At 35.5% G+C, this 23488-nt stretch overlaps 1 protein-coding gene across 2 annotated transcripts in view; it reads left to right on the forward strand.

Moving 5' to 3' along the window:
- Positions 1-22435, forward strand: part of LOC120773397 (protein rhomboid) — a 28332-nt gene extending 5897 nt beyond the window's left edge. Inside the window, exons 2-6 of one of the 2 annotated variants that reach the window (XM_040102247.1) lie at positions 19494-19749; positions 19822-19927; positions 21284-21626; positions 21697-22017; positions 22048-22435. In XM_040102247.1, the coding sequence (XP_039958181.1) occupies positions 19494-19749; positions 19822-19927; positions 21284-21626; positions 21697-22005 (1014 nt within the window). In that variant the 3' untranslated portion in view covers positions 22006-22017; positions 22048-22435. Of the gene's footprint in view, positions 1-19493; positions 19750-19821; positions 19928-21283; positions 21627-21696 lie in introns of both variants that reach the window. The other variant, XM_040102246.1, reaches the window with a different exon arrangement.
- The last annotated feature ends 1053 nt before the right edge of the window (positions 22436-23488 follow it).

The raw sequence follows: 23488 nt of genomic DNA on the forward strand, positions 1-23488 counted from the left end.
CCCCTTATATTCGATAGCTGCGTCATATTCAGTCGGGTTCCATTACACAGTTTCGGTGCATGCAGTTTGCGAAACAAAATAATGACAGATCCAACTTTGAGACACAAATGATGCGGCGGCATACCAAGCCTCTCCAAAGCATTTAGAAATTCCACTAGATAATTCACGGTTACGTCTTCATTTTTTAGACGATCGGTCGATTTGTATGAGCGCAAACCTCCCGGAATTTGACTTTGAATCTTCCAGTTTAAGTCATTAGTAGCGGTATTTTGAAAGCTAAAATTGCGCGTTGCAAGGAAGGTGAAATTGATATAACACCACTTAAAGTCCTTAGCGAATACGATGTAAAATGTCTTAGGCAATGCCATTTTTGTTCGTATCCCATAATTGACGCGGATTTGAAGGCTGATACGTCGAAATGATCTTCGCGCAAAGTGTGCGAACTTCAGTGGCATGCGAAGTAGCTATCGCATCGTCCATCGTTTCCAGTGATTATCATGTTCGTGCAATTGTAATTGCTGACATGCTTCTCAAAAAGTTGCACACACCGTACCGTTCACAATACGCAATGACACAAATGAAGTTGAACCACGTACATTAATCAATAGCAACCGAAGGTAGAAGCAATCGTCGTTTTTCGGGTGGATTGTGTAAATTCGTCTACTGGTTGGCCATGGTTTCTGCGTAACCATTTCTTCGACGATACTTTCTATGTATAATAATGCATTCCAAGATATTTCCGAATAGAGCAGTGTTCTCGCAAACGGATCACTGACGAATGTTGAGAAAAAACTCGTCATTCTCGATTTTGTTGTTGGCTGTACTGAATTCTCTGGGTAGAAATACACTATTTTGCAATAAAACTGCGAGATGCACAAAAGTCGGAAAGAAAATATCCTACAAAGCGCTTCATTGCATTGCTAATCTCATCTCGTTCAAGGCCAATCAGCGCCATGACGCTTTCTTTGGTGACGTACTTGCAATCGTTTTTGATCGATTTTACCGAACTGCAATACACAACATTGATATGAGTTTTGAATATCTTCGACAATATTGGCGAATAAGGTACGAACCAAGTGTTGTCAACTTCGATATTCACTTCTCTAAATTGAATGCTGCATGTTCTGCCATTGTCGTCTGGTGAGAGACGCTGATAGAGTGGATATCCATCATTTCCAGTTTGCGTTTGCGGTAAAAAAGCACGTGGATAGTGTTTCGTGCATTTCTTGTCAGACATACAAACCAAAGTGGAACTGTGGTGTCCGCAAGGCCCATGAACCATAAAGATTTTCACCACTTCGTATAATTCTGGATCTATCTCTGGATCAAGAAACTATTTCATCAATTTCATCTGGTGTAACCACCATCCACCATCCAAAGAAGAATGTGTGCGTGCGGCAAACCTCTCTTTTGCCACCCAACAAAGTACATCTAGCATCTAACAGCACCTTATATACATATGTTGCTTCAAGATAAAGTTCATCAAATATCGTAGCTGTTTGAAAGGTCGGGTTGTGACATCGAAACGATATTGCTGATTGATCGCGATTCATAATTCCGCACGTACATATGTTATCGCATCCAGCGAGTACTCGTGCATGTGCTTTGGGCTGCCAATGTATATTGATGACAAAAAGAACACCGACCGATATTAGCGCGACCTCTGCGTGGCATTGTAACAAATTTCAATCTGTAACTGATCACTTTGTATGAAACACAAATAAAGTTTTCACTGAATAATTTTCAATAATTTACCTTTTAAATAGCCGATATAAAGAAAGCAAACGACAGAAATTTTACGAATCAAGTAATTTACAAATAAATGAATTGGAAAATTTGGAAATTTACGCTCGTAAGTCAGTTTTCTGATTTTTTTACAAAGCATCCTCATTAGATTCCCTTCAAAGTGGTTCAGGTCATTTTTCATTTCATGCAACGGTTTAGTCAGCTATAGCGAACAGATATTCATTTTAACTTATTATTATAAATATGATTAAGAAAATCCTAGAGAGATGAGAAACTATCAAGAAAATTTACGAGCAAATCAATTCAAAACAAATATCAACAATTTATTTGGTATCGTTAAAAAGCGCAATTCCGACGTTCCAGTTTAGGTGCGCAAGTTATATATGTACATACATATGTATATATCTATCTCCTTTTGCTTATTTAACACAGCACTCAAAAAATTTTGTAACTGAATTTCAATAGCACTTGTCGTAATGTACTACTATGTTTTGACATTTAATTTTCCTAAAATTGGCATTTGAACGATTTGAAGTATTGTATTTAAGGATAAACATGTTTTTATGATAAAGTAATACTCATAAACATATATGGAAACATGTTTTAAAACATACTAGTATATGTGCGTAAATGAATGTGTACTAAGTGTAATACTATGTACATATGTATGTATATACTACTATGATTAAATTTTACTATGTATGTCTGAATTTATTGAACAGAGAAGTGCGATAATGCACCTCATACTGCATTGGTTATTCGTGATAATTTCGCCACATTTTCAACTACATAATATCGTGCCGCAACCACCGCATTCGTCAGATTTATGAATATGATTATCATTCATTCGTTTCTAGATTTTTGAATTAAAAATCCGGAATTAAGGAACTAGTCTCTAATTTAGGTTATCAGTATTTTACAACGCATATTCTATACATAAATGATCATTTATCTACTAGTTGAATTTTCCTTTTTGTCCTCCTTGGAAGCTCAAATTCAATTCTAATAATGTAATATAATTATCGTAGTAAATCCCGTATCAAAGTATCCTAAGGTGCAATTTAATAAACTCACATACATACATTAATTTTGTCGGCTTTCTTCTTCTTTAGTGGCGTAATTACAGCTTACGCGGTTATAGCCGAGTTTACAACAGCGCGCCAGTCGTTTTTCCTTTTCGCTGTTTGGCGCCAATTGGAGATTCCAAGCGAAGCCAGGTTCTTCTCCACTTGGTCCTTCCAACGGAGTGAAGTTCTTCCTTTTCCTCTGCTTTCTCTTCGGGTACTGCGTCGAATACTTTCAGAGCTGCGGCGTTTTCATCCATTCGAACTACATAACCTAGCCAGTGTAGCCGCTGTCTCTGAACTATGTCAATGTAGTCATATAACTCATACAGCTCATTGTTCCATGACTTATAGAGTTTCGTCTTTGTTCGTCGCGAGAGAACTTTACTTCTTAATTTTCTACTTAGTCCGAAGTAGCGCCTGTTGGCAAGAGTTATTTTGCGTTGGATTTCAAGGCTGACATTGTTATTGGTGTTAATGCTGGTTCCAAGATAGACGAAATTATCTACGGCTTAGAAGTTACGACTGTAAACAGTGACGTGGGAGCTAAGTCGCGAGTGCGATGACTGTTTGTTTGATTACAGGATATATAGTATTTCGTCTTGCCCTCGTTCACTACCAGATCCATTTGTTTTGCTTGCTTATTCAAACTGAAGAAAGTAGAACTAACAGCGCGGTTGTTGAGGCCAATGATATCAATGCCAGCTGTACACCCTTATAGAAGATTGTACCTTCTCTGTTCAGCTCTGCAGCTCGAACTATTTTCTCCAGAAGCAGGTTGAAGAAGTCGCACGATAGGGAGTCGCCTTGTCTGAAACCTCATTTGGTATGGAATGGCTCGGAGAGGTCCTTCCCGATCCTTTCGGAGCTTTTAATTTTGCGAAGATACCAAAAGCAGATTTTAAATCGACGAAGAGGAGGTGTCTGTCGATCTTTTCTTGGCATAAGCTTTTACAAAAAAATGTTATTTTCCAAAATTTAAAGTAAATCACATTTTAATGTCCCAAACATGCCTTAAAGTTTTTTTTTTAATTTTTTTAATCTATCATGGCTAATTTTCAATAGAAAATTGTAACGAAATATCCGTTTTATTAAAAAGTCTGCGAGCGCTTTCTTCTTTGAAATCTCTACTTTCTGATGATAATAAAAACATATATTTACTATAAATTACTATGGCAAGTTTTCTAGAAATTGCATTTTTCATTTCATCGATATGTTATTACGTTTTATATAATTGTAAATTTGTGAATATTATATATGGTAATTAACAGAGTATAATAGTTTTGTTGACCTAACGGTTGACTGTATCATCTAAAAATAATCGACTTAGATATAGGGTTATATATATACAGTATCCGCCAAAACTATGTATACCCCATGAAAGTTGAAAAGAAAATTATCATATCTTTTGAAAAGTGAAGTTTATTTTTTGCATGGTTTTTGTTTTTGATTATGAGTATACTCGTACTACATACAAAAAATTAAATTAATTTTCTGCATTTTAGTGCTAGTGACTGCAAAATTAGCGGTAATCTGAAAAAGAGAAATTTTTAGCAACGACAAAAGTATGTACATATACCCGAATAAATTTTGAAGTTACCTTCACACAAGAGCTTCAATATTTAGTGTTGCCACCCTTAGCATTAATTACTACCAATAGACGTCGAGGCATGCTGTCAACCAAGTTTTGAAGAAGTGATTGGGGTATGTTTTCACAGGAGTCTTTCAATTTATTAAAAATCTCTCCTTTATTTGAACGGCAAGTCATTCAAATATTGCCATAAGTGCTCAATAGGGCTTAAGTCGGGGCTTTGGGCAGGCCATGGTAGGCCATTGCAACCCGACTTGTATGTTTGGGGTCGTTGTCCTGCTGGTATATGAAGTTATTCTGTGTGCCCATGTTTTGCGTAGCTGGCTCCAAATTGGTACTTAACATTTGAACATAAGACTCTCCCGTCATTTTACCTTCGATCATTACGAGATTTGAGAGACCACTGTAGCTAAAACAAACCCAAACCAATACATTTCCGCCTCCAAACTTTATGGTGCTTTGAATGCATTTACTCTGAAGCTTCTCGTGGTTCTTTCGCCAAACTTTTTGTCATCCTTTAGTATTTTTAAATTCAAATTTGCTTTCATCACTCCAAATTACTTTTTCCAAAAATTGGGTGGCAGTTTGTAATACTTTTTTGCAAATTCCAATCGTGCCTTTATATTTTTCTTGCTGATGAGCGATCTTTTATCTTTTAGTGGCTGGAATACCCATCTGCTCGAATTCTTCGTTGAATTGTTCGCTCGGGAACATCTATTTAAGGCTCTGCTTAAAAAATCGGGCTGATACAGTCGGGTCTCTTTTCACTTCTCTCACTATTTTTGTCTCTTCGCGCACAGTAGTTACTCTATGGCGGCCTGATCTTGGAGCACTCCCTAGCCCACCATTTGTTTTGTAAAGTTTTATTACTTTTTGGATTGTGGCCTTGCTTTTAGAATATTTGTTTGCAACTTTTTCCGTATCTTATTCCATCTAAATGATCATGAACAGTGGCGGATCCAGAAAAATTTTTGGGGGGTGGGGCGTTTTTACGAAAAGTTTTATCACTCAACGTATTTTTAATATAGCAGTTCCCTCGCGAAAATTCAGTTATTATAGGACACGTTTTGTCTTCTGCACAAAAATGGGTATAAGGATAGTTGAATTGCGAAAAATCATATTATACTGTTGAAAGGAATGAGTTAATTATGCAACTTGACAAATAATTAATTAATTAAATAATAATAATTACTACGTAAAATGGTGTGCAGGGGCAGGTTATAATGCGCATGGGTGCATAATAATGGAAGTGTTGAAAAGCGAAATTGAGAAGTCTGGAAATGAATGTCGAAAACAAAAACTGAAATCTGTATGCCCAACAAGATGGGCTGAAAGCCATGAAGCCGTATCGACATACATCGAATTGCATCCGTTCGTGATTAAATCATTAGAAATAATCGTAACTTGGAAGGATCTGGAGACTTCAACTACGGCCTTTTCGACGCCGAAAAAACGTTTTTTTGATTTTTAATAACGTTGAAAAAAGTAAGCACCGAACTAGGTACAGAAATAAAGGTACCACGCTACAGTAGTCGCCAAATGAATCGCTTCAATTTGAAAACGAACGACGCTGAGGCATACTATTCCCTTTCTTGATACTTACATTCTTCTTCTTCTTAATTGGCGTAGACACCGCTTACGGTGGTGTGTGTCGGTTGTTGATTTTCCAGGTCTGAAGCCACACTGATAAGGTCCAATCAGTTTGTTGACGGTGGGCTTTAATCTTTCACACAATACGCTCGATGGAACCTTATATGCGATATTGAGGAGGCTAATCCCACGGTAGTTGGCGCAGATTGTGGGGTCTCCTTTTTATGGATTGGGCATAGCACACTTAAATTCCAATCGTTGGGCATGCTTTCGTCCGACCATATTTTACAAAGAAGGGCGCAAATCAGCGATATGTTGAAGAACCTCGCTTTGATGCGGATTGTGGCTAGACGTTCATTCACCGGAGTGAATGATAGTACTCGGCGACGGAGTCTCTCTCCCACCACGAATCCAACACCAAACTTGCGCTCCTTTATGTGGCCACTGTAGTAAATGTCACAAGGACCTACTCGTCTCTGTCCTTGTCCCGTCCATGGCATTTCTTGGACGGCGGTGATGTCAGCCTTTATTTTCGCGATTGACATCAACCAGCTGGGCAGCGGCACCTTCCCAATTAAGGGTCAGGACATTCCAGGTGCATGCCCTCAAATCGTAGTCCTTACTCGTTTGCCATGGTCGTCATCAAAAGGGGGGTTTCTCATCCGAGGCTTATTGCTTTCTTTCATTGGGGGTGTTTTTTTACGTGGCGGGTCCCAAACCCAGCGCACAACCCTGTGTAGAGGATGTTTCGCCTTCTCACATTAGCTCGCCTTCGAACGGATGTTCTTAGGCTACCCAGAGGGTACTTGGTCAAAGACCGGAAATAGTGAGCTGCTTGAGCCATATGTAAAAGAATCATTTCTGGCCACCCCCAAGTGAATGGCGATCAGAGAACTTTCCTCACTTGCGTGAACTTCTACACATGACTCCTGCCTCCATATTGCTCATTTGAAAAGCCGCTTTCTTGACCACAGATCAGTGTTAGAAAATGTTTGTGTATTTTTCCCAAAGTACGAATTTGACGCTAAAAAAGCTCGAGAAATATTTTATTTGTATGAAAGAGTGATCAACTGTTCAGAACAAAAATTTCTTGCGGAGGTGAAAATGTGGAAACAGCGAACTTCAGGCAAGCATTTTCGGAATGCTCTCGAAGCTTTAGAAGCGGTGAACAAAACGTCTTTTGGGAATGTTTTCAAGATTTTACGCATATTGGCATTATTGCCTGTTTCAATAGCATCACCGGAAAGAAGTTTTTCAACTTTAATGACAATTAAAACTTATTTACGAAATACGACAGGTCAAGATAGGCTTAATGGTCTAGCATCAATGAATATTCATAGGGATATTGATCTGTCAGTTGATGAAATACTAGAAGATTTCTTTTCAAAAACCAAGGAAAATATAACTTGGAATGTGAGATCCCGTGTAATCTTCAATTAATCACTGAGCTTCAGCGATACTGCTTGTACACATGTAGAGAAAGTTCGAATTATGTGAATAACAATAAAAATCTTGTAACTTATTATAATTGCTTATAATTTGATGTGATTTTTTTATCAATAACCTCATTCCAAACCCATATCAACAAACATATATTTTTCTCTGATTTTAGGGGGTCTTTTAAACCAAAAACCCCCCACGTGGATCCGCCACTAGTGGTGGTACCATTTGCACATGAAGTGCCCAGGAGACGATCAAATAATTGCGTCAAACACTTTAAATGTGTTGGTGTCGTCGGCTACACGTACGCTACACCGACCTGTTGTCGGCTCTGTTTGATTAAAATCAAAAATTTTTGATATTTCTATTTGACGGACGATAATTTGATCGTTTCCACTCATGTTTGACAAGCATGAGCTCATTTGCAGTGAAGATTTCAAGCTGAGAAGACACAGAAAAGTGAAGTGAAGTGAAGAAGAAAAAAGTGAATTGACACAGAAAAGTGAATTGGTATAAGTGTGAAATTTTAAAATAAATAAAGTAAAATCAAAGAAATAAAATAATATAAAAATGGAGATATCGTTAAACGATCAAACATTTATACTACGTTTGATTGAACACTACCAAATTTTGGAAGGATTGTGAAATACTAGAGTGGAAGCATACAGCAATAGAGAAGAAAAAAGAAAGCAATACCAAATCCTTCTAGTAAACTAGAAAGAGCAATATTCCAAGGCCACAATCGAAGATTTAAAGAAAAAAATTAATATTTTGCGTACCGGTTTCAGGCGGGAGAAACAGCGATTGGCTGATAGCGAGAGAAGTGGTGCTGGAGCTGAAGATTCCGAATCAAATTTGTTTTATTATGCACATATGCAATTTTTAAACGATGTGGAGGCACCAAGCACATCAAGAAGTACTACAGTAAGTAAAATTCTTAAAAAACGTATATTTCGATAAACTTTTATTTTTAGAATATATTTATAAACATAAAAAATATGTAGTTAAATTTAAAGTTATGCATATTTTGTTTGCCAAGAAACTGTCCCTTCGTTGCTAAAATATTCTGCAAAAGTCTTGCGAATTTCTTTAGCTTTATTTGAAGCATTCCGCATTTGTGTACATTCCAGTGCATTAAGATGTATATCTTTACGTCATTTTCCAATAACCAAATCCCCTGAGCTGGTAACTTCATTATCAATTATATCGGTGGATGAATACAGTTTTTTTGCGCGCAAAAAATTATGCAGATAGCAACAAGTCAAAACAATGGTTTGTGCTTTTTCCGGCTCGACGGAAATTGTGGTTTGTAGAACACCAAATCGGGATACTAATATTCCAAACACATTCTCAACAATTCTACGCGCTCTACTCAACCTGTAGTTAAAGATGCGTTCTTTGCTCGTGAGATTGGTGCCAGGATAAGGCTTCAAAAGGTTTTCATGCATTTGAAAAGCATTATCTCCAATAAAAACATATGGCAGAACTTTATTGCTATTTGGTAGTTGCGATGATGAAGGTATTTGTAAACATTTGTTGTAAATTGCCTTCCCAAAATCGGTTTTATAACATCACCATCAGAAATGCGCCCATTTGTACCAACATCCGCAACTATAAATTCACAATTTGCATTCACAGTTGCCATGAGAACAATACTAAAAAATTTCTTGTAATTATAGTAGAATGATCCTGAGTTTGGAGGTTTTTTTATAGCAATATGCTTTCCGTCTAATGCGCCTATGCAATTTGGAAAAGTTCATAAAATTCTTCTGCAATTGATCTCTATTCCGATTCTGACTGTGGCACCTGAATATAATAAAGACAAAATATTATATTTTTTAAATAAATATTAATTAATATATAATTTAAAATATGTGTATTTTTATTTCTTTATCATTTCAGAATATTATTAAGGAAACTGTTCCAAAAGAAAATAAAAGAAAAAGAGATGCTTGTGATGTTTTATTAGAAATTGTAACGAAACGTTTTGCAACCAAGAGTATCACAACAACAATAACAGACTCCTGGGCAGTGAAATTAGACCGAATGGCTCCACAGCAGCGAATTTTATGCGAAAAATTTGTGGAAGACATTTTGTTTGAGGGACAGATGGGAACACTGCACCGAAACTCAGTGCAAATTAATGGTCCAATGAACAATGCAGGACAAATATTTAGCAGCAGCAGTTCCACACCTATACATCTTCCTAATGCTAGCATATCACTGAGTGATGCTGAAACGTCACAATCTCAAAATTTTTTTTTCAAATTTCACCGAATAATTTTTCATTCATTTTAATTTTATGTACAAATTTAATTTATGAAATAAAAATAAAAAAAAGTATGAAATAAAAAGTTATAATAAAACATAATCGAAATTCTTTATTTATTGATATAATAATTGAGGTTATAACTTACCTTTATAAATACAGAAAGCGGCGAAATAATTTCCTCACAAGTTTCAATAAAAATCAATCCAAGGGATCTAGGAGCTCGAAGGTGGGGTCGAATCGTTATATCCGTGCACGGACCGGCAAACATACAAAAGAAAATTACGTGATACGTTAATCGTATGCGGTGATTGGTATTATGACATACGATAGCAAACGGATCGTAATGTATTTTCAATTAAATTTTTTTAATTCCACATTGCTTTGGATCGTATTTTTAGGTCACAATAGATGTGGAACTGTCAAAACTGTTGCGAAATTTTCAATAAACTAACAAAAGCTAAATAAATATCAAAATGGATCCAACTTTGTTTTTTTATTTGAGCTCTAGTGAAAGTGATGAGGATAAAAAATAGTGCGGAGATAGCTAAGAGATCGTAGCAATAGCGTAGTTATAAAAAAAAAAAATTATGAATCCTCATTAACAAAATTTTCTTTGTAGATGTATCGTTGAACAAAGCATTGGAATCTTATGACTAAAAATTTTAAAAAACATAAAATTTATAAAAAATTTGCTCACATTTTCATAAAGTTGTCTATTGCGATTGGTAGTTTGCGTTCGAATGACGATTATGGACGGATTATGGACGGATATGTTTATAGACTCGTTCACGTATGTCATCATGCCAGATTACGATAGAAGCGTTGCGATCACGTATGTCATAATACGAAATACCGACTTTTACGTGACGAGTGATACGTTCACGGATGTAACGATTCGACCCCTGTTGCTATTTACGATTTCTGGTTACCTATCATTTGAAGTGCCTGGTTGAAATTTTTTGGTATTGACCGCTGATTTAACTGGACTTCATTTCCTTTTTGTAGTAGCGCTTTCAGCTGATCGCTGCGATGATGAGTCATCGCCGTTGGTTTTGTTTTTGGCCGGAGGTGCTTTTGTTGGCTCGACAAAGTTAAAGTAGGCATTTAAAAAATGTCTACGGCCTTGCTGGTGAGGCTGAGCAGCACTATTTTTGTTTGTTTGATTATTTTTGTTTTTACTTTTTGTTTCGTGCTCAATTTGTTTATGTTTATTAATAACAATTTGTGTGCACTGTTTGCTACTTTCGTTTTCAATTTAATAATTTTTTTTTATTTTTTACTTTTTGCTTGTTTGCTTTTTCAAAATCATTTCTAACACCAAGAAACTAGGTTGTTTAAGTCTGTTTGCAACTGACACCTTTACTATTTAAAGTATTCAGGGTGTGTTCCTAAGTAAACAGGACCTTTAAAAAAAAACAAATGGTTTTTCCGGTAAAATCAATTTATTTTATTCAAAATAGTATCCTTCTGCTTCAATACAGCTTTTTGCACGGACTAAAAGCATGTCGAACGAGTGTTTTAGCTTGTTGGCCGTTGTGGCCGCCAGTATGCCGGTGAAAGCCTTTTGAATGGCCTCTTCGTCTGCATAACGCTTTCCTTTCATGGGCAAATGTAATTTTCCGAAACGGAAGAAGTCGCACGGTGCCATATCAAGTGAGTACGGGGAGTGGTTAATGGTTGAAATGTGATTTTTTTCAAATAACCGGAAAATTAGAAATCTTTCGTTTGGAGTTGACGAAAGCATAGAACAATATTTTTTACTTTGTTTATATAATTATTATAACATACTTTGTTAAGTTCAGTAAATTGTCGACACCATTTAGAATATTTTGAATAGTCAACAACTAAACCAGTTTTTTTTTTTAGTTTACAAACACGAGATTTTCTATATTTTAATTTACTTAAATCTCTCGAAAACCATATATTAGAACTCATTCTTTGAGTAACAACACATTTCGGAACATATTTTTCAAATAAATTTAAAATACCTTGATTAAAATGGAAGGCACTAAATTGAATATTGCAACTGTAATCTCGCCATGTTACTTTAGAAAGTTCGTAATTAATCTTCTTGAAATTAGCTTTCGCAAAGTTGAACCGAGAACAAAGGTCTTGTATATTATCTAAGTTAAAACATAAGCGTATACTAACAGGAATGTTGTAATCATCAATTGATTTCCATGATACACGTGGTAAATTGAAATATCCCAAAACAATCATGGAATCAGTATTATTAGCCATGGAGAAATCGAATTCACCCACAAAGACCTCAGATGGCCAGAATGAGCTGTCTTGAACCAATGGAAAATTGTCAGCGGATATGTCGGTCTTAAAAGACGAAATATCCCTGTTGTATTTGAAATTAAATTTTCGGAAGTCTGCATCGTCCATTTTTAATTTTGTCGCGATATAACTCTTTATGTTATCGACTATGGTATCTGCAAGTCTTGAGATAAAAATTGTCTTTTTCCGCGGTATTACAACTAAATTTTTATTACCAATATATTTTCCCGTAGCTCCTAGGTGGAACATAGGGCCTCAAATTTTTATTACCTGACTTACAGTTATTTGGAGGTGGCTCCTGAGAAGTTTTTCGCTTATCTTGTTCAGTTACAGCTTTCTCTATATTCTCAGAAGACGAAGATTGATGAATTCAATGTTCGGTGGGGGCATACTTTTTAAGAAAGATGCAGTGGTCTCTTCATCAGACGGATGTTTACGTTTAGAGGAAGGTATATACATATGTATATAAATGATCAGGATGATGAGACGAGTTTAAGTCCGAGTGACTGTCTGTCCGTCCGTGTGTCTATGCAAGCGATAACTTGAGCAAAAATTAAGATACCTTAATGAAATTTGCTACACGAGTTCCTTGGCAAAGAAGTGAGGACAAACACGTAGATAGGCGTAGCAGAACACTGCCACGCCATTAAACGAAACCCTACAATATAAAGTGTCATAACTAAGCTCTAAATTAAGATAGAGCTGTAATTTCGCACAGTGTGTCGCAGTACCTGGGGTCCATACAAGCTAAACATTTTGAAAAAATGGGGGTGACCTCGCCTTGTAATTGGTTTAATGTAAATACATATCTCCTTTACCACTTATGCCACAAAAACCAAATTCGCTAAAGACAAATCTCTTAAACACCCCAATCGACACTGCAAGAATGGATGAACTCGGATTGTAACCCCGCTCATTCCCCATATAACGGTGCTGTTAAAAAATATTAAAAGCGCGAAAATCAATAACTAAATAAATAATAAAGATAGCTGAAGCCAGTATATAGGAGCCGGAGTGAAAAACAATGGGCGCTGTGCTGTGCCGTCTACTTATATGAAATCACATATTTCGTTAATCGCTTCGCCGATTTCCACACAATTTCTTCTTCTTCTTCTTAATTGGCGTAGACACCGCTTACGCGATTATAGCCGAGTTAACAACACCCAATTAAGTAGTGAAAAATAGGTGAAATCGGACTACAACCACGCCTACTTCCCATATAACACAACTTTAAATTCCATTTGATTCATTCACTTTCCTGTATACAAATCAAAAAGCAATTAATAATAAACTTTGCACGAATAGTGCATTTAAATTATGTTGTCTGATGACCAGAAATTAACCAAAAACTGTTCAAGCTCCTAGGTACCGAATATATGGATCACGGTACCTATAGTTGACTTTTGACAGAAAAAATCAGTCAATGTGTGAGATATATAATTGAAATTCATAGAGAATCTATTCCTGACTATAGTATGTGTGTGTGTGTCAAAAATGGTTGAAACGGGTCAATACTTCCCATAGCTCCCATATACCTAATATAAAGATTTTCGAACTAGACAACCCGCATATCAAGTTATATACATATGTATATCTCGTTTAGTTTTAGGTGATACGTACAACTATTAGACTCTGTGAAACACGTGGCAACTGAAATTTTTAGCAGTCCATTCGAGTTCATAATACGGTAGGACCTTGCTTTGCGCCACGATATTGGTTGAAAATTTGGCTAAAAATTCACGAAGTAGCAATGCGTTCGCGGCGGTGCATTATCGTGGTGCAAAAACCAAAAGTTGTCGGCTCATAATTTTGGTCTCTTTTGAATTTGAAATTTAACATTTTCATATATGTTATCAATATAAACTGGGTGACCAGGATAATTATTAACTAAGAAAAATGCTTTGAAGTCTAAAGCTTTAATTTCAGGAATTGTGCTCGACAGTGTATAAAAAGTCGGCAATTCTTATCATCTTTACCAGCTTTAAATCCTGGTGCTGATTATTCAGTTCTCGATATAAAAGTTTTCTTTGGGAGACGTTTCCAAAATAAAGGTGTATCCTTAACATTGAAAACTTGTGATGAGTCATACCCTCCCTCCTAAATTATCGCTTACAACTCTATCATACAACGGTCCGCAGCGACGGTGTCAGCACTTGTTGTTTTACCTTTAAGAGTAATACTGTGAAGATTGCCATCATTGAATCTCTCAAACTTGCCGTTACTAGTTTCAAAATGTTCTGTATTATCAGTAGCACTACGATTTACACCATCGTTATACATAGATTGGCTATTGATATCATCAAAAAGCTTTTAACTTTAGCCTGGATTACAATTTTACTTAATGGCTTTTTCTGTGCAATCTGATTTTCTATACATATGGAAAGCAAGGAGGACTATATTTTAATCATAAACCGAACTTTATACATTATACGCCTATTTTATTTTAATTACATCTCGAGCGTGAATAGTTTTGACAGTTGTTGCAGGCAGATTAAGAGCTTTTGCTATGCCTATAGCTTTTTTCATTATCAAAGGGTCTTAATTTCCAATTTTATTTCCAAACTTACATTTTTTTTTGTAGTTATACCAACACTAATTTTTCTATTCATGTTTATTATGCTCTAAAAAGTTTAACAATAAAATATCATTTAAATAATATTTTATTTGCCTTTATTTATAATCAACCTTCGACTGCAACTATGCTTTTAACAATTGAATGAAAATTTCGTTTTGGTAATTGTATAACAATAACAAATAAATACGTAAAAGCTAAGTTCGGGTATCGTCTCAGTTGAAGCTCCGAAAAATCACTGATTTTCGTGGCTTTTTTAATGTTGAAATTAACTAATCGGTCCATTTTTTTATAAATAAATACATTCATAGCGAATACAAATTTTTTTTTTATGTTTATTTATTGGGTGTATAATAGTTAAATAAGTTGTTGAAATGAAACTTAAAAAAAGGTCCTGTATGATATCCACGATTGCGGCCGCAATTTTGACATAAAACAATAACTTAAAAAAAATTACTAATCTGTATTGCGCTATGGCGAGTTTTTTTTTTTTTTGAAATTTGACAAAATGTCGGCGGTTTGAACAAAAGGTAGCGAATTTGGCCCTTTTTCTCAACAGTTTTCTCTGGAAAAAATGGGAGGATTTCAAAAATTAAGCTTCTGTAAGCTTCCATAGCGCGGTAGAGAATGACGTTAAAAATGTTTTCGACAAGTTGGAACTAAATATCTTCAAAACTCTTCCTTTGAGAGTGGAAACCGTTTTGAAAAACACCATTCTGAAAAAAATGCTTTTAAAGATTGGAGTTCAAGATTTGATTTTCGATTTCAAAATTTGAGAGAATGTTTATTACAGTGTATACTATCCGATAATACAGCAAAAAAATTCACATTGCGACGATCCCTTAAGGTGCAAAACGTCAACCAGAGGATCGGATTCAAGCAATTACATACAATGTACCGTATATTTATACACATATATAACTAATATTGTGACCGACATATTCTACATAAGGTTTGTTAAAAAAACGAAAATCATTATACCTTCTATATGCGGTATAAGGGGTTTGAGGGTAGTACCGACCCGATTTTATCTATTAACATGCCACATACTAATAAAATGTGCCCTGGGTTTCATATAGGTACCTCACATACCATCACCAATCATATGGAGTAAAGTGTTATATGGCGGCTAGGTCAAGTTTGCGCCCAATTTCATTCATCTTAGGCCCAAAGATACACTGAGATAATTAACTAATTGACCGGTATATGCGGTTTAAAGTCCCATAGTCGGGAAAGGACGCTAAAAAGTCAACTATAGGTACGGGGTCCAAATATTCGGGCTTGAACAGTTTTGTTAGAAATTTTTTGGTCATAAGTTGGCATACTATAATGCATTGTTCGTGCAAAGTTTATGCCTTTACACTAATTTCTTCTTAATTTGTCCACAGGAAGGGAAAGACTCAGATGGAATTTAAAATTATGTTAAATTGGAAGTTAGAATGATTACAGTCCGATTTCCGCTATTTTTGCACAGTTAAATAGGGCGTTCAATATTAAACTCAATTCAGATAGAACAAGAAAAAACGAAGCTAAATACCCTTCACAGGTGCATTTCTGTTAGTAACCATGTGTTCAGTTTGTATGGAAGCTATATGCTATAGTTAACCGATCTGATCAATTTTTTCGGAGATTACATTCTTGTTTTAGATATTTTTTTTTTTTTTTTTTATATACCAAATTTCGTGAATATATCTTGTCAAATGTGAAAGTTGTCCATACAAGAACTTGATTCCGATCGTTCAGTTTGCATGGCAGCTATATGCTATAGTGGTCCGATATCGGCCGTTCCAACCAATGAGCAGCTTCTTGAAGAGTAAATGACGTTTGCAAAATTTCAAAACGATATCTTAAAAACTGAGGGACTAGTTCGTATATATACAGACAGACAGACGGACAGACAGACGGACATGGCTAAATCGACTCAGCTCGACATGCTGATCATTTATATATATACTTTATAGGGTCTCCGACGGTTCCTTCTGGGTGTTACAAACTTCGTGACAAACTTAATATACCCTGTTCAGGGTATAAAAAGAAGCGAAGTTTGAGTAAATTTAAATGATTTTACATGAATCAAAAAGCAATTCGAAGACATTTAAGAGAAAGAAATTGAGGATTTCACTCTAGTTGCAAATGTTTTGTCCGATACTGTATATCTCATTTGAGTAATTAGGTTGATCTTAATATTTAAGTTTGGGAAAGCAAAATGTAGTAATGAGGCAAAATGAGTCTACGACTTATAATATACATATGTACATAAGTTAATGTCTATTTTGATTGTAATACATCATTTCTTTGAATAATGCATATTGAATTCTTTCGCAACATTTTTTAATATAAAATATTCAGTTACACCTGAACTTAGCCCCTCGTTTAACCCTGCAGTAGTCACGCGGGCTATGTACGTAACCCATTTTCGTAAAAGTGAAATTAACGCAGTAAATAAGCCATAAGTTTTTGTTAATAATTTTAGTGAAGTGAAATATCGGGTGATTTTTTAAGAGCTTGATAACTTTTTTTTTAAAAAAAACGCATAAAATTTGCAAAATCTCATCGGTTCTTTATTTGAAACGTTAGATTGGTTCATGACATTTACTTTTTGAAGATAATTTCATTTAAATGTTGACCGCGGCTGCGTCTTGGGTGGTCCATTCGGAAAGTCCAATTTTGGGCAACTTTTTCGAGCATTTCGGCCGGAATAGCCCGAATTTCTTCGGAAATGTTGTCTTCCAAAGCTGGAATAGTTGCTGGCTTATTTCTGTAGACTTTAGACTTGACGTAGCCCCACAAAAAATAGTCTAAAGGCGTTAAATCGCATGATCTTGGTGGCCAACTTACGGGTCCATTTCTTGAGATGAATTGTTCTCCGAAGTTTTCCCTCAAAATGGCCATAGAATCATGAGCTGTGTGGCATGTAGCGCCATCTTGTTGAAACCACATGAGTCAACATTTAAATGAAATTATCTTCAAAAGTAAATGTCATGAACCAATCTAACGTTTCAAATAAAGAACCGATGAGATTTTGCAAATTTTATGCGTTTTTTTTTAAAAAAAAGTTATCAAGCTCTTAAAAAATCACCCGTTACAATTGAACTTCCATAACTCGAACTCTTGAATTGACAATATATGTCAAATTTTATACAAATTTCCTTTCACAACTCGAAGCTTTTTGTGAATTATGGTTATTCGTGTCAGTCTTTTAGTACTCAGTTTCATCTGGCGGCTCCTAGAACGGTAAATAGCTAAGGCAGATGTCTGAGTGCGCACGGAGAACGAAGCAAGACCCAAAGCGCAACGCGAGATCATGCCAGAGTGAGAGCGTTGAGGGAAGCGAGCTACATTGCTTTCTTTTACTTCTTCTTGTTGCAAATGCACAAAAATGTATGATTTTATGATTTATGGTAAATAAAGCTCAGAATAGCAACAAAATTTCCATCTGAGCTTTCAAAGACGCGTGCTTTGAAAGAAAGTCACGGAAACGATGCCATGAATGTTTTAAAACATTATCTGCTCAACGAGACAAAAGTTTTGCTGAAAAGAGAACCATAAAAGTTACAACGTTCTGCCAATTTTGCGAAAATAAACCACCACTTTGTTTAAAATGTTTAAAAAAAACTCACAAATATTAATAAATATATTTAAAAATTTGTTTTGATGCCAAATAGTTTTATTTCATTTATCAAAAAATAGTTCTGAATCAAAGCCAGCGTGACCCACCGCTTGCTCACGCCGTCCTCAGCGTGTTAAGTTTTTTCTTTGGTGTAATAAAAAAATATCTGCACTGAACAGTTAACATATAATTAAGCAAATAATTCAAAATAGGGTGTTTTATTTTATAACTACAAGGTACGTTCCAAAGTAAACAGGACATTTTGAATCTAGCGCCCCCTGGTGGCGCCATCTATATGTCGACTGGTGCGTTAGAATCTGTTATCTTTATCGATTGTCCGAAGAAATTGGTCAGATCGGTTGACTATAGCATATAGCTGCCATACAAACTGAACGATCGGAATCAAGTTCTTGTATGGACAACTTTCACATTTGAGAAGATATATTCACGAAATTTGGTATATGTTATTTTCTAAAACAAGAATGTAATCTCTAAAAAACTTGTTTAGAACGGATTACTATAGCATATAGCTTCCATACAAACTGAACACATCGTTACTAACAGAAATGCACCTGTGAAGGGTATTTAGCTTTAGTGCAACCGAAGTTAACGTTTTTTCTTGTTTTGTTTTAAAATTGATAAAACTTTTACTGAAACGTTTCAATTGATGAAACAAGTTTATGGCGATGATTGTCTATCCCGTAGCAGAGTGCACGAGTGGTTTCAACGTTTTCAAAGTGGCCGTAAGGACATAAATGATGATCAACATGTGGGCCAATAAAAAAAACCGGAAATTCCATCGAAACTGTGCGTGAATTCAGCAAAAATCAGCCGAAATCATCATTGAAATTCATGGAAATGGAATTGAACATCTCCAAAACATCGATTTATCGAATTTTGACCGAACATTTGGGCTTACGAAAGGTGTGTTCCGTACAAATCGACTGACGACCAAAAATTTTTCTCATCGGTCGACTCTTGTGACCGATTATTTGATATTCGTATTCACCTTATATGGCACCGTGCGACTTCTTCCTTTTTGGAAAAATGCATTTGCCCGTGAAAGGAAAGCGTTGGTGGCCTAACCGGCCAACGAGCTAAAACACTCGTTCGACATGCTTTGGGACCGTCCAAAAAGTTGTATTGAAGCAAGAGAAGACTATTCTGGATAAAATAAATTGATTTTGCCGAAAAAACCATTTGGTCTGTTTTTTTTTAAAGTCCTGTTTACTTTGGAACGCACCTTGTATATATTACTAACTCTAACGTTTATGTAAAACAACGTAATTACGTTAAAATAAGTATAATCTTTTATAATCTTTTAGCATGATTCAGATGGCGATGGCTTCATTAATGTTCACGAACTTAAAGGCCTCATCAATGCAGGCCTCTGTAGTGACATTCCCGATTACATTGCTTCACAAATTCTTCAAATGTCTGATGATGATAGTGATGGGCGTTTAAATTTCGAGGAATTTTATCAAATGTCCCAAACTCACAAATGGATGATAAGGAATATTCTTACCAAATACTGTCGCTTGGTTGTTCCGCCGCCAAAAGCAATCGAAGGTGACCAATTGGGTAAGTGGAAATGTCGTTCCAACTAAGTTTTTATTTCTTATTGCATTTTTTTTCAATATTTAATATTTGCAGATGGTGTCTATGAAAAGCAAATGTCAGTCTGTCCACCGCCACTGACTATGGTTATGTTCTCCATAATTGAAATTTTATTCTTCTTAGTGGATGTAATACATTTTCAGTGAGTATAAATTTCGCAAAACTAATTTATAATTTTTAGTACTAAAATATTACGAAGAATAGCTAAATCGGCTAAAAGAGCTCGCTATTACACTAAAAGTACAAAAGTATACATCTATTAGAACTATTCATTATTAAAAAAAAACAATATTGAAAACAGTTCTTATTTTTTATGAGTATACACTAGACATTAACATAGTTCTAGTGTTCTGCAGTACAGTTGGTTTGTTTACTAATTTAAAATAAATACGGATTGTCATGGTTTTAAAAACCAATTATTCATGTTGTTGTTGCTTTAGTGACAGAATTCTTCCGAATTGACAGTCCTTGACCGGATTAAAAATTCCAAAGTCCGAAACGTTACGATCGCTAAACGGTAGGCCGCCAGTAGTAAACTCGAATCTAATTTTCATGTTCCAAAATCCAATTTTGCTTCCTTTCCAACTGGAAATGGCTTACATTCGTAACAAAATTACAAAAATATTCTACAAATTTTAAATGTTTAATCATCTAACATATTACCTTACGCCCATTTTACGCAACCCTTTAAAATGAGATTTTTGTTGTTACTAATTTCTTTAGATAGTATGTAATGAGGTACTGGACTGCGACCTAGGGTCTATTGTGCTCTCACCTATATCACATATGGTCACCAAGGTCCAGCTTCCTGAATAATTCCAGGAGCCTGCTGGGCGCTACTGAGGTGATGTGATCCCTGTCCATGTATATGGAGCCTCGGGCCTTAAGCCTATTTTTGCTAATTGCTGGACAATCCAGAATCAGGTATGCAGATGTTTCCTGTTCCAAGCCGCAGAATCGACAGTTTGCGCAAGAGACTACGCTTATGTTGGACAAGTGCTACCTGAGACTGCAGTACCCTGTGTAGAGCGCGACATAGAGGCGGAATTTGTCACGGGGGAGATTAATTATTTTCTTAAACCTAGAGGGGTTGTACCCTCCTAGAAGTAGCTTGGAATGACGCATGCTTGCTGCCTGCTTCCAGTGCTATTTTCTCTCCACTCTCTTCTCCTTCTGATCCCGTCATCTTGGATGCTGTCGGCCAGCACATTTCCGGCTATGCACTCTTCTACTAACAGCGATTTAACCTCATATGCTGAGGTCGCTTTTAGTGCCGCTTGACTGTCGCTAAGAATGGCGATGCGCTAGTTGCGATAGTTGCGGTGGAGATTGATTTCTACGCACTGACTATAGGAAAAACTTCTGCTTGGAAAACATCCTATTGGTATAGATAGCTTGCTTGCGGTCCCGCAATGCCTGTTCCAATGCCTTCCGGTGTTTTCAAGCCGTCAGTGTACCACTGGACTAATTTCTTTAAACCTGCTTATATTTTTTGCAGAGACGATCCTAACAACACTGCCAATATTGGTGAAAATACGAATGGCCCCGCTGCGACTCTCTTCATTTACAATCCCTACAAGCGTTACGAGGCTTGGCGTTTCGTCACATACATGTTTGTGCATGTCGGCCTGATGCATCTTTTCATGAACCTTATCATACAAATATTTCTGGGCGTCGCTTTGGAACTTGTACATCATTGGTGGCGTGTAGCTTTGATTTACTTGGCTGGTGTGTTGGCAGGCTCGATGGGTACTTCATTGACAAGTCCGCGCATTTTCTTAGCCGGTGCCTCTGGTGGCGTTTATGCGCTAATCACAGCGCACATCGCCACCATAATTCTGGTAAGTTATTGCATTTTAAAACATTACAAAACAAAATAAAAGTATTTCTTTCCATCTATTTCCAAAACAGAATTATAAGGAAATGGAGTATGCCATAGTGCAGTTATTTGTATTTCTTATATTCTGCTTCACGGACTTAGGTACTTCTGTTTATCGGCATTTGACAGATCAGCACGATCAAATCGGTTACATTGCACATTTATCAGGCGCCGTCGCGGGTCTATTGGTAGGTATAGGGGTGCTGCGAAATCTGGAAGTACGTCGTTGGGAAAGAATACTCTGGTGGATCGCCATTATACTCTACTTTTCACTTATGATGACCGGTGTTTTAATACATGTGCTGATGCCCAATTATTTCCCACGTCAAGAATACAATTAGATTAATTTCGAGCAATCAACCGAATCGCTAAAGCATACATACAATCTGACATAGCAGTATACGCATAAAAATACAATATTTTGTAACATGTTTACAGTAATTATATATAAGCGGGACAAATTATTTACATTTTGATATATTTATACAGATACGCACATGAGCAACATGGACGACATATACTTAGTTGCGTTTTTGGTATTAAGTTTTAAAGAGCTAGTATCAAGCCCAAAGTGCCTTTAGAGTATTTTATACACATAAATTACTCTGCAACAAAGTAAAAATATAAATTTATAATAAAGTCATACTGCATTTACCAATTAGGATTATATTTGGTGTGTAAACTGCAACTCAAATGTTAAAATCCTTTGTAAAGACTTAAAGTAAAAGAAATATAGCTATGTATCTCTTTCCGGGAGACATTTTCAAAATATATGACATTGATGATTTTTTTTACAATAATATTTTATTTATTGGATCTGCTTATTTTTAAACCTAACAATAAGTTATAAAATCTTAAATCTATTTAAAAACTAGACATGCTCAAGCAATTGTCTGAGCTGTTTTAGTGATACATTGATGATGGCAACCAAATAAAATGCATCTGAAGGCTTTGTGTATTTTGATAGCAGATTTAAAATTTATACACATTATGAATTGAACTATAATAAATATTTCGAAGATATTAAAAGTATTAAGCAAAAATATTTATTCTCTGAATTTTTTATACAGATTGCATAAATTTAACCACATAATAACTTGTAAAATAACTTAAAACTTTTTGTATGAATTGAACTTTGTATAGAAATTACTTTAGTTAAGTGGAATTGACACAAAGATCAAAAGTAATCAATTATGAAGAAAATAAAAAATGACAGCTTTAAACGTAAGCTTTTGACGAACTTTAATTTTATTACTTTGCCGTCGTAAGTTTTTATTGAAGTAATAATTCGTAAATAATTATATGGAAGTTGTAAAGAAATATTTGGTATTCTGCCTATTCTTGCTTTATTAAGGGGGTATTTAAAAAATATTTTTTATATCCAGGAATCGTTATATAGAAGACACTTCATAAACCTGACGCAATTTAAAATGAGAAATAATTTATTTTATGTGATAAAATTAATTACATTTAAAAAATGTTCGTTATACCTTCGTAGAAGAACTTTTTTTAAGAGTACTCGTGAATTTATAACAGTAAAATTTTCTTCCATATGCAGTATTCTTGGTCCACATACATATATTGTTTGTGTATAACGTTTAAAATTTTTTTTGTACGTTAATTAAAAACGACATTGCGATTTGTATAGTTTAAAGAAAATAATAATATATGCAAATGCAACTATTTGTGTTCTGGTAGCTGTACAAACAACATACAGATTGCAATTATTTGAAAGATTCACAAACTACTTATGTTGTATCAAGCGTGTCAGTTGCAGTCAATAAGCGCGAGAAGAGCTTTATTTATCACTTAGCAACTAACCAA

The sequence above is a fragment of the Bactrocera tryoni genome, chromosome 4, assembly GCF_016617805.1.
Source record: "Bactrocera tryoni isolate S06 chromosome 4, CSIRO_BtryS06_freeze2, whole genome shotgun sequence".
Taxonomy (NCBI): domain Eukaryota; kingdom Metazoa; phylum Arthropoda; class Insecta; order Diptera; family Tephritidae; genus Bactrocera; species Bactrocera tryoni.